The following is an 11,208-nucleotide window of genomic DNA, read 5'->3' as shown; positions in this document are numbered from 1 at the left end:
AAGCTTCAAGGCAAAGTAATAGGCTTGAGGTTTCTGACTGACAAGACACATGTGAGTACATGCGAAATGTGCTTCTCCTGCTAAAAATAACATTTCTCCTGTCAACCACGATGCATCCACCCCCACAACACCACCCAGAAGAACACATTAACACCTTGGCTTTGCACGTAGCCCGATTCACAGCAGCCACAAGTGGTAGAGGGATCTGCACTCTGTGTGCATGCTGACAAATCATATGGCATAGCGAAGAACAGAGGAGTGAAACTGGGCTAGCAGAAGTTGACGCCTTATCATCACAGTCCCTTTGAGCATGCTGTAGGCTGACACCTCCACCAACCGAGTCATCTCCCCGATGCCAGGATGAAGAGCACAAGCCCACTATCCTGATTTAGCCTCTGGTAAGTGAGGCTTGGCTTGCTGCACCGGGAAGGGTGGGATCGGTGTGTTGATGCAAATCTGTACAGGAGCATCACGGGTGCACCAGCATGGGGACAAGCAAAGCATGTCCAACCACTGCTGCTCACAGCTGTGCTGCGGTGACATGTAAAATACACTTTATAGACCACTGATGTGAGATGTTTCTCCCATTACTGCTCCCCATTTGATGCCTAATACCAACTGGAAACCCGTAAATAATATTTCAAACCAAGAAGCGTTGGGTTGCAGATAGGTATTACCCTTTAAAGGAACTCCTGCAATAACTAAGGTGCGGGTCTGACATACAGCCTGTGTGTGCTCCTGCTGGCACTGTAGTCATGAATGTAATGAAAGACATGGACAGCAAAGCTTTTAAGAGCGGTGAAAGACTAGAGAATACCAAAATTTTTTTGCAAAGTAAATCCCTTAAAATAAGAAAGAAAAGAAAAGCTGGAAACAAGATGTAGCTAAAATATTGGCAAGCGACATGAGGTTGATTCATGGTCACAAAGGTCAGTCCACTGCAGTCTTCCCCCAGGACTCAGCGAAGCTTTATTCGAAGGGGATTTTCGGAGAACCCAGGAGATTTAAATGCCTAAATTCCAATCTCTCCTTTAGCTGGCAGGGGCGTGAGCCTATGTTCTCACTCTCGCAATTAAGCTCCTTTAACTCTCATTTAAGTGGCTGGGCAGAGCCCTGGGCTCTCGCAGTGCTTCTGAACTTCACCTGCTGGCTCTGGCCAAGCCGGGCAGGCTTTGGTGGGCGCTGAAGGCATCCAGCCCTTCGCAGACGGTGCTTAGCACTTAACAGGATCAGCCCCTTAACGACTTGTATGGTGTCCATCACCTCAGATGCCTTACCGTTTTTTAAATTATGCAACTCCCACTGTATGTAATTAGCCAAGTAAGCTGCTTTCACCTAACCTCAAATGTTTGTAATGCTTATAATCCCAGCTAGGTGTCTGTATAAAGGAGCTCCTTGTTAAGGGCAGAAGGGAGAAATATTCTTCCGTAAGAAAATTAGGGAGTTGGCAGAGATGTAAAGCTTAAGTGTTGCAAGATTGCTTTTGTTTGGCCAAACATTTGAGGTTTTGGGGTTGTTTTTGGAGATCCCAGTGTTTACAATTAGTTATTCAGCAGGTGGTCTGGCACTAGCTGTATATGGGAAAGCAGCTCACCCATGGCAAGTCCTGCCCCCAATAAGCTATCAGCATCTTAACTTGTTTCATTTTCTTTTTAGTCTTTTCTTACTCCTGTTTGAGCAAATATAACACCAGCACCAAGTCCCTTCCTGGGATGAAAATCTGTGAGTTCATCAGCCAAGATGGAGCTTCGGTTTTGGCCTGATTTTGTTTCTTTCTTGGAAAAGCTGAACGGGCAGACTGTTTTGGTGGTTCTGGTCACGTTTCTTTTGATTATTGACCTTGTGAAAAAGAGACGTCCCAAGAATTTCCCTCCAGGGCCACGGCTCTTTCCTCTCGTGGGAACCTTTGTGGACTTTAAGCAGCCCCTCCATCTTGAGCTGCAGAAGGTAAGAGCTCCATGGGCATTTCTTCTACTAACAATATTTTACCTCTTCAGTGACTTTTGTCACCAAGCCTGTGAAGCAAGGGCTGAAGGACTAGCTATATAATACCCATGCATGAGGGATGCCCCTTCTTGGTTTTATCTCTTACTATCACCTCCTCTTCCATGGGAGTAGGAAGGTTCAACAGGAAAGAAACTTGTAATGGAGGAAGATTTATGTTTTCCTCCTCTTTCTTCCCACGCCGACCATTTTCTGCTGGAGCCCAGGAAGGGTTTGGAGGTGCTGGGCCAGGCTGGGGGAGGGATGGCAAGCGCTGTGTGGCAAATGAACGGTTTGGACTGTGAACATCACCTCTGGAAATTGTATTGTCATTGTCTTTGGCCAGAGGCCAATGATTTGCCCCATTACATCTAAAACAAACATTTAAGACCCCGAGTTAAGCATCCCTGTGGCTTCTCCTACATCACAGAAGGAGGCAGCGATTGCTCTGGAAAGGTTTCCAGAGCTTTGAATCCCACTAAAGCCAACAAGAGAGTGACATTTTATACGTGCTGAGTATGCTTCTCTGAAAATGCGAAAGGAAAAGTTCTGACTTGCTGCTTGCAAATACCCTTTCTAGTGACTATTTGTCTCATGGTTTTACTTAGCAGGCTGACACCAGCTTACCTACCCTGGGTTTTCACAGGCTACAAGCACGGGTATCCCCAGGGGGACCCTTGGGGAAGGCTGAGGCAGCATGCTCAGGATATTTTGTCAACGCACACAATTATTATTAATAAAATTAGTCACATTCATTTACATTCACACAACGACTGAGACACCCATTTGGTCCCCAGACTGGTTTTCTGAGTCACCATGGCAGTTCAGGATGATCATGTGTGTCCTATCATGTAGACTCATATTAAGAAGAGGATGGCCTGAGCTCCTTGCTAGAGTGCGGCACAAGACATTATATGATCGTCCTTTGCTCTTATACATCGTGAGTTGAACACTGCACAGGAGACAATAATGCCAGCAAAGTCCATGCAAGGACAAGTGCCTTCAGCTCTTGTACCCTTCCTGTAATGAAAAGAGATGGAGCAGATGCCCATCAGTTACAAAGCAACTAATGTCCTTTTTACAAGTTAAATTGATGCAACCGCCTGGTGAAACCTGGGTCATACCTGTTAACAAATATAAGCAAACCATCTCTCCCACACCACACCTCTCTAACATTTTTTACACCATCTCCAACCTTCATGGACTAGTTTAGGTTGGATGTGACCTGCAGTCTTGGGTTTGGGTTTTTCTTAAGTCCCCTTGCTCCCAGCAGGACTAAATTCAAAGTTATAAACCATTTCTTGAGGCCTTGTCCAGGTGAGTTTTGAAAAATCTCCATCTTCTTGCTCTCAGAGGGCGATGAACTCTCTTCCAGCTTACTGGTCGGTACGGGAACATCTTCAGCGTGCAGTTTGGAAGTCTGACTTTTGTGGTAGTCAACGGATACCAAATGGTGAGAGAAGCTCTTGTCCACCAGGCTGAAATATTTGTAGATCGGCCAAATATTCCACTTCTCCAAGAAATATTTAGAGGCTTTGGTAAGCACAGCTATGGCGATTTTGGTACATTTCTTTTTCGTCTATTTGCAATGATAACAATTAGAGTGAAAGACGCTGAATTCAGTCCTTGGTAACTGCACCCGTAAAATCTTGCAGAGAGGAAGACAAGAATTGAGCTGAGTCTAATAATCTCACAGATGTACATTTTAATCTCTCTGGGACTTAGGGATGATGACGGGATCAAAGTCAGGTCCTGATGAAAGAGGAGAAATAAGCGCAAGCTGCCCAGCGATCGATACACTTGAAGAGTTTTCCCCTTGGTTTTAATTTCTCTTTTACTTTTCCTCCCCTGGGTTGCATATAGCTCCAGAGACGGGGTATGGTGCTCCTGCCTGCAGCTCTGCCAACAGCGTGATAGTACTTATAGTATTTTGGCTTACACCTTTTTTTCCCACGCAAAGTGACAAAGTAGCAGATTACAGCAAATCCATAAAGCTAGATCTTTGGCATGAGCCAATTACTCTTGAATTTTAATTCCCAGGCAAAGCCATGGTTTTTCAATGTCTGCGGGGTTTGTTTGCTTTGGTTTGGGGTTTTTGTTCAAGACAAAGGGCCATTTCTGAATCCTATCGCTCATACGTGACCCAGAGTGAGGTTCGTTCGCTTGTCTTTTTCCACCTGCAGGGCTCATATCATCAAACGGGCATATCTGGAGGCAACAGAGAAAGTTTGCTGCAGCAACTCTGAAAAGCATTGCTGTAAGTTTTGAGGAAAAAGTGCAAGAGGAGAGCCGGTACCTTGTGGAGACGATTGAGGAGGAGAAAGGTGGGCGGTTAAGGTACAGCACCGTGCCCAAAGCTTCCAGCTAAATTAATGATGAGAAGTGAAACTTTTACTCTAATGCAGCTCCTAACGTGCAAAATATTTCTTCGATAGCTCAAATCTCTATCCTACACTTCCAGACTGTGCCTCTCGGCACTTCTTTTAGACTTCAGGCCTCCTATTTTAGTTCTTCCTTATTAATATTAAGCAAATAGATACTAGGCGTTTGCTAAAGCTCGCATGTTTATATAGCTAAGAAAGTCTCTCCTGTATTCTGCGGAGGAATAAACGCAGCTCTCCTGCTATCAGGCACGTATGCTCCGAGGCTTAGTTAACCTCTGCTTGTCCTTGGTTTCGCAAAGTATTTTAAAACTTGTTTAGTCAGGCTTTCCTTTTGTATCGTGCACAGAAGAAGCGTGTGCCTTGCTCTTTTATGGTCCAGCTTTTAAGAACTGCCAGAGGGATATTAGTAAGAATAATTTGTATGTTGGTACATGGGTGATGTTGCACTTCAGCTTTAAATAGAAGCAGATGGGGTTTAGATAATTCTATGGAGCTATATATAGTAAACAAGAAAGATCTAAATAGGAATTGTGAAATTATATACTGAACTTGCTCCATTTTAATTGCCGTTGCACTGAACAGGCCAAATACTTCATGTTGCCAATTGATTATAGTCCTTTATAGTCCTAATCAATAAACTAATTAAGCTGCTGGTTTGGGCCTTTCTTCCCATTAGTAATGACAAATAGTGATCATGTCCATCACTCTAATATCTGAGCACCAGCCTGGTTTAATTACTTTCTTGAAGAGCGGAGAGATGAGCAGCCCTGCGCGCAGTGCCTTGCATTCCAAAGCGATGCTCCCACGCGTAGCGACAGCAGCTCAGGGCTGGACTGGATCAGTTACTGGTGTTAGTCTCTCGTATCATGGCAAGTAGCTCTCCAGGTTGCCTAAACGTGCCCTAGGAGATGGTGGTCTCAGCTTGGTAGTTCTCCCAAGAAATGCGGATGTGACAAACGTCACACCACACTTCTTTTTGAGATTTTTAGGAGTTATGATGTGCACCATATCTATGGGCCATGTGAGATTGTGCTGGACTTTATAGGCAGCCGCAAAGACGTGCAATCCTCACCCTCTCCCTTCTCTCCCATCCCACCTTATTTCTTTGTGGTGGACAGTTAGAGGCCAGTGCAATGGCATTTTTGCAGTGTGGTTAGTCCTGGGCTCCCTGCCCCAGGCTAAGCTTCAAGGGACCCTCTCTTGGCATTTAAAATTGGCACCAAAGCCATTTTGGAGCATGCAAACCCGACAGCCATAGCGTGGCATCCTACTGGTTGTTTTCCCTGGAAAACAGTTCAAACCCTGCTTCGGCAGCTCTGTGCTAACGTTGGTGTGTGCCAGTAGCCTGAGCTGGAGACGGGAGGGGATGTCCTCAGAGGACAGATGTTGTGGCACACATCCAACCTCCAATGGGACACTGGAGGTGATGGGGGTGGTGGGGACCCCAAGACAGGGGGTGAAGCCTTAGCATCACCATAGGTGAAAAATAAGTAAGGTCTCACCCCAACTTCCCAACTGTTGATGTGGTAGAGCACGTGGGTTAGACTGAGATTTTAAAGAAAAAAAAAAGCAAGCTGTCTTTCACTTTGTTTCCTCCAGGACAACCATTTGACCCTCATTACAAAATTAACAGTGCTGTTTCGAACATCATCTGTTCCATAACTTTTGGGAACCGCTTTGACTACCATGACAACCGTTTCCAGGAATTACTGCATTCACTGGCAGAAATGCTGCTGCTCATGGGAAGTTTCTGGGGCCAGGTAAAACCGGTCGGATGCTTTTCTACCTTCAGCTGCGTGTAAGAGCTCGGAAACTGGAGTTTCTAAGCAGATGTAATCTGCTTTTCCCTGTAGAAAAAGAGTCATGTTACAAGGGAAATGACCACGAGTATTGTTTTACCTTAGACTGGGTTTATACACAAAATCCATCAGGAAAGTAAGGAAGCAAGTTAAAATTGTTGAGGGTCATGGAGAAAAACCACTGCAGGGTTGTAAAAGCAATCTCATGCCTGAACATAACTGAAGAGCAGTGGGAAAACCTTAAAAATATCTATGTTTCTACAAAAAGAAGAGTCAATTAGTAGCACTGTCGGTGAAAGTTCCCTTCTTTTCCCCTACCTGTCTCCCAAACAGTTTCTCAAATAGCTTTTATTTAGGACAAAACCATCTGAGAGTGGTTTTGACGCAAGCAGGTGGATCTGGGGACAGACTGCCCCTAGCCATTCTGCATGGCCACACACCATGGGCCAGGTCTGATCTCTGTCCCCTCCACAGATCCCAGCACTAAGGGGCTCCTTTTCATCCACGCTGATTTATGACTCACTCTGGTGGCCGCCTTACATTAGGTGACAGCTTTGGCCAGCCAATATTAGAGAACCTGATCAGCAGAAAACATCTGGCCAATTCGTATCTCGTTTGTACTTGTTTACATCTGTGTAACTAAACTGACCTTTGCAGCAAAACTGATTTGTTTCCTGGTAGCAAGCAGAGCTAAAAAATTGTACTATCATCTCAACTGTGGTACCTGCTTTTTTTTTTCAACTCAAGAAATGCTCTTTTGCTCTGTTTGATTTCTCACCAGCTGTATAATGCTTTTCCTTTCATCATGAGATGGCTACCAGGACCCTTTAGGAAAATCTTCAGGCACCAGGAGAAACTTCAATATTTTTTGAAGGGAGTGATCGCAAAGCACAAGGAGGATTTGGACCAGTCCGAGGCAGGAGATTATATTGACTGTTACCTGAAGGAAATAGAAAAAGTAAGAGAGAAATACCTAAAGCCACCTAAATCTTAACCCAAGAAATGAACAGACGGGACTCAAAGCTGTTTTGTCACAGGAGCCCATGCCTCCTGCATTGCCTTCTCCTCCCTACCTCTTCCCCGTCAAACTCAAACTTTTTAGCAACAGCAGGAGCCTGATCACTTTGAAAACATACTGATTTTTTTTTTTTTTTCATTTGAAAGTATTTACACTTTGTCTTCTTCCATTTTTCATTCTGTCATGTGGCATAGGAGGACTCTCGGGGAACATGTTCACATTTCTATGAGAGCTCACAGGCCTGTGTTTGCTATTGTGAAACTTCACATTTAAAAATGCTACCTGCTTTCAAAAGTCACTCTACAGCAAATAGGGTGTCTTTCAAAGCAGTTCACAGGCCTTGAAATTCAATGAAAGTAAGGGGTAGAAATTTCCAAGCCCAGGGGTGATGGATAATAAAATAGCAGCAGGACTTGACTTATGTATTGGACTGGGTTCTTGAAAGCATCGCCTCCCTAATAGGAGTTTTCATTGCTATGCTTTTCCCCAAGTTTAAGGGTGACACCAGCTCATATTTCCATGAGGAAAACCTGCTGTGCTCCACTCTGGACCTCTTCTTAACGGGGACTGAGACAACAGCAACCGCCATCCGCTGGGCTCTGCTCTACATGGCTGCGTACCCCCACATTCAAGGTAGGAACACTGATGGGTCCTTCGTTTAGCCCAAAGTCAGATAAGCGAAACTCAGAAAATGGAGCTATGTCCATCTTTACTCCACGTTGGATGTGCCTAAGCCCCAAGTTTCTTATTGGGAACCTTTTGAGCACAGATATTCTTTTTTTTTTTTTGCTTTCCGTAGAGAAAGTGCAGCTCGAAATCGACACAGTGATCGGCCAGTCCCGCCAGCCCACCATGGCCGACAAGGAGAACATGCCATACACCAGCGCGGTGCTGAGTGAGGTCCTGCGGATGGGCAACGTTGTGCCGCTGGGAGTGCCCAAGATGTCCACCAGCGACACCATCTTGGCAGGCTTCCACCTGCCCAAAGTATGTGGAGACCACCAGCTCTCCCATTGCCCCACCAGAGAGAAGTCTTCATGGCCCAAGTCCCAGATCTCACCTGGAGAGGAACCAACCAGCAGGATCTTATAGAAATATCACAGTTATATAGAAAATAGAAGCCTTCCTCCTATGGGTCTCACCTCCTTATGGAGGAGAATTGTGAAAATTTTCAGTTTTACAAGGTTTATCCCTTAAATTTTATACAAGACGTCCTCCAAGCATTATGGGAATAGAGGGCCAAGAAACACAGGAAGGCAAACAGTTTGGGTATTAACAATTGTCTATTAAAAGTAGCCGTTGATAAAAGCCAGGTAATAGATATTGATGTGAACACACAGTTCTGGCATTATGAAAGCAAATATGAGATTTAGGTATACCTAGTCTCTTCCATGTATATAATTGGTTTCATCAAGGAAAATTAAAAATAAAAAAATCCGGGCAATTTGCTCCACACTGATTAAAATATTTTTGTTTTTCTGGTGGAGGTTGTGGAGATAAACCAGATCAGCTTTTTTTAAAAAGGCTCAATAAAGCAGATCAATTGAAAATTATTCAGTTAAATTGCTTCAAATTCCTATGGGAACACAACGTTGTCAATTTAAAGGTGCTTTATATGAACATCGCCGGTGACAGCAGCGCAAGGTGCGGATCAACACTATGGTGATATATAGAGGAGCACAGAAGTGAACAATCCTGTAGGCTTTCACCCTAATTTAATTACATAGCTTACGAAAAAACATTTTGCCCTCAAAAAAAAATGTAGTTTACATTGTGTGTGGAACAGAGCTAATAATAAACTAGTCTGACAACATGTCGGCTCTTCTCCTTCGCATAATCACCCGTTTTCTCCACCTCTTGCAGGGCACCACCCTGATGACCAGCCTGACTTCGATAATGTTCGACAAAAACGTGTGGGAGACTCCAGACACCTTTAATCCTGAACATTTCCTGGAAAACGGCCAGTACAGGAGGCGGGAGGCTTTTCTGCCCTTCTCTGCAGGTAGGATGATGGATGGGGAGATGGTTTTCCTTTTTGCAAAGCTTATTTTTTCCCCAAGACACCCACTCCAGAGTAGGGGGTACTGCTCCTTGTCCGGCTTTCAGCCCATCCCCATGGTGAAAATCCCAGTAACAGTTAATGCTGACTGCTCAGAGCAGGAGGGAAATCAATGTGTTATTGTAGGATGAAAAAAAATAAGGCTTTTTCCTCTTGCGCAAGCTGCGTAAATGGGTTTTTTTTTTGCCTAGTTTCCTCTCTTAGTCTATCCGAACAGCCGTCGCAGTTTGCTCAGCAGCAAACTTCTGGGGAAGGTTTCTGCAAAATGTGTGGGTGAACATTGCCACCTAACCTTTCGAGGAAGAAAAGCTCCCACAGCTTGTGCAATGCGGCGTGCGCGAGAGGAGCCCGAGAGGCGGTTGAAGCTCGCTCGGGACTTGGCAGGGTTATTTTTGCTCCTTTTCCAGGCAAGCGGGCTTGTCCCGGGGAGCAGCTCGCCAGGACCGAGCTTTTCATCTTCTTCACAGCCCTCCTGCAGAAGTTCACCTTCCAGGTGCCGGCGGCCACCACGCTGACCTTCGCCTTCACGCTCAGCCTCACGCGCTGCCCAAAGCCCTTCCAGATCCAAGCGCTGCCTCGCGACTGAGGCCGGCGTAAGGCCACCCCGCACCCCACAGCTTCAGCCCTCCTCAAGCCAGAAAGTGTCCCTTCTCCCATCTGCCCCGCAGATTTTGGGCTAAAATGATGGGGCATCTAGCACCCACCAACACGCAGGTGGCAGTGGAAAGGGCAGGAGGGCCACATCCTGCACACTGCAATGAGGACAACCCTTGGGGCTCTTCACCTCCTGCCTCCTCCCCTCTATCAGTTTGACAAAATGCATGAATTTAAAAGCCTTATTACTTCATTTCCACTGTTAACACCTCCCAGTAAGGTGTCTTCCAGCTGAAAAACCATGGGCATAGTTGGGGCCACAGTGGTTCTTCCATAGGGGATACGTCCACCACTCAGAGACCATTACACAACCCTTACATCTGCAGCACTCTGAATGGCCACGGGCTAGTGTTTCTCCCTGGTCAGTGGAGCAGCTGGCCTTGGACGTAGAAGCTCTGGGTTGATGTCTCAGCGCCAGTTTGGACTTCCAGGGGGCCAAGGCCAATCCTGAGGTTCAGGTGGCCTCGGCCTTTGTTTGGTATGCGTTCCCCGCTTTCCCCACACCACCGTGTTGCTGTTTTGCAATGGAAATAGAGATCCTCACAGCATGATCATGCGTTTTTTTATCTCATACATGTATAGAGTAGTTTGGGTTGGAAGGGACCTTTAAAGGCCATCTAATCCAACCCCCCCTGACATGGGCAGGGACATCTTCAACTCGATCAGGTTGCTCAGAGCCCCATCCAACCAGAATTTGAATGTTTCCAGGAATGGGGCATCCACCCACTCCCTGGGCCACCTGGGCCAGTGTTTCACCATCCTCATTGTAAAAACTATCTTCCTTATTTCTAGTCTGAATCTACCCTCCTTTAGTTTAAAGCCATTATATGGAAATTTTAGTTAGGAGGCTACAGCGTAGTAGAAGCAGGTTCTATCATAGGCCGGCCCAAGTGGGATGGCATGCGGAGCCACAGCATCCATGCCATGGCTATAAAAATGCAGTATTGCAATTGTACGAGCAGGAAAGGTTTATCGAAAAAGATCTGTGGTAGTAAAATACACAATGGGAAAGAAAAGTGGCAAAAAAAATAATTGCGCGCGGTTGCGGGTCAGCTGAAGCCCAACAGAACGAGAAGCAGCAGAAAGTGTCGGAAGGGTCGTGCCCGCGGCGGCTCACTGCTGGCTGCCAGGAAGGAAACGTCGGCGCAGAGGCTTTGCGGTGGGAAGTCACGAGCTCGCCCCCGTCCCTTCCGCTTCTGCTGAAGATCGGTGGCCGGGCACGAGGGGCATGTCCATAGCATGGGGCTGAGGAGGTGGGCTGGGGGCATGGCACCCCCTGCGATGGAGACACTGCTTCTGCCCACACCAGGG

General features: G+C 46.1%; 1 protein-coding gene across 2 annotated transcripts; it reads left to right on the top strand.

Moving 5' to 3' along the window:
* Nucleotides 1-620: 620 nt before the first annotated feature.
* Nucleotides 621-10,412, top strand: LOC128913617 (cytochrome P450 2J2-like). 2 transcript variants are annotated; one of them, XM_054211540.1, is made up of 10 exons: nucleotides 621-706; nucleotides 1,657-1,947; nucleotides 3,359-3,521; nucleotides 4,167-4,307; nucleotides 5,967-6,127; nucleotides 6,948-7,124; nucleotides 7,676-7,817; nucleotides 7,984-8,171; nucleotides 9,048-9,186; nucleotides 9,651-10,412. In XM_054211540.1, the coding sequence occupies exons 2-10, from the start codon at nucleotides 1,741-1,743 to the stop codon at nucleotides 9,827-9,829; spliced, it is 1,497 nt and encodes a 498-aa protein (XP_054067515.1). In that variant the 5' UTR covers nucleotides 621-706; nucleotides 1,657-1,740; the 3' UTR covers nucleotides 9,830-10,412. The 2 variants fall into 2 exon arrangements, with proteins under 2 accessions (XP_054067515.1, XP_054067516.1); XM_054211541.1 differs by lacking the exon at nucleotides 621-706 and having other exon boundaries at nucleotides 1,838-1,947; nucleotides 3,337-3,521.
* The last annotated feature ends 796 nt before the right edge of the window (nucleotides 10,413-11,208 follow it).

The sequence above is a fragment of the Rissa tridactyla genome, chromosome 8 (genome assembly GCF_028500815.1).
Source record: "Rissa tridactyla isolate bRisTri1 chromosome 8, bRisTri1.patW.cur.20221130, whole genome shotgun sequence".
In the NCBI taxonomy this organism is placed as follows: domain Eukaryota; kingdom Metazoa; phylum Chordata; class Aves; order Charadriiformes; family Laridae; genus Rissa; species Rissa tridactyla.
Note: the sequence above shows the minus strand (reverse complement) of the source record. Positions and strands in the feature narration are given on the sequence as shown.

Coding starts and splice junctions, on each gene's coding strand:
- LOC128913617 (XM_054211540.1), top strand. CDS start 1,741: ATGGAGCTTCGGTTTTGGCCTGATTTTGTTTCTTTCTTGGAAAAGCTG. Junction 1,948..3,358: donor TCCATCTTGAGCTGCAGAAG/GTAAGAGCTCCA, acceptor ACTCTCTTCCAG/CTTACTGGTCGGTACGGGAA. Junction 4,308..5,966: donor GACGATTGAGGAGGAGAAAG/GTGGGCGGTTAA, acceptor TGTTTCCTCCAG/GACAACCATTTGACCCTCAT.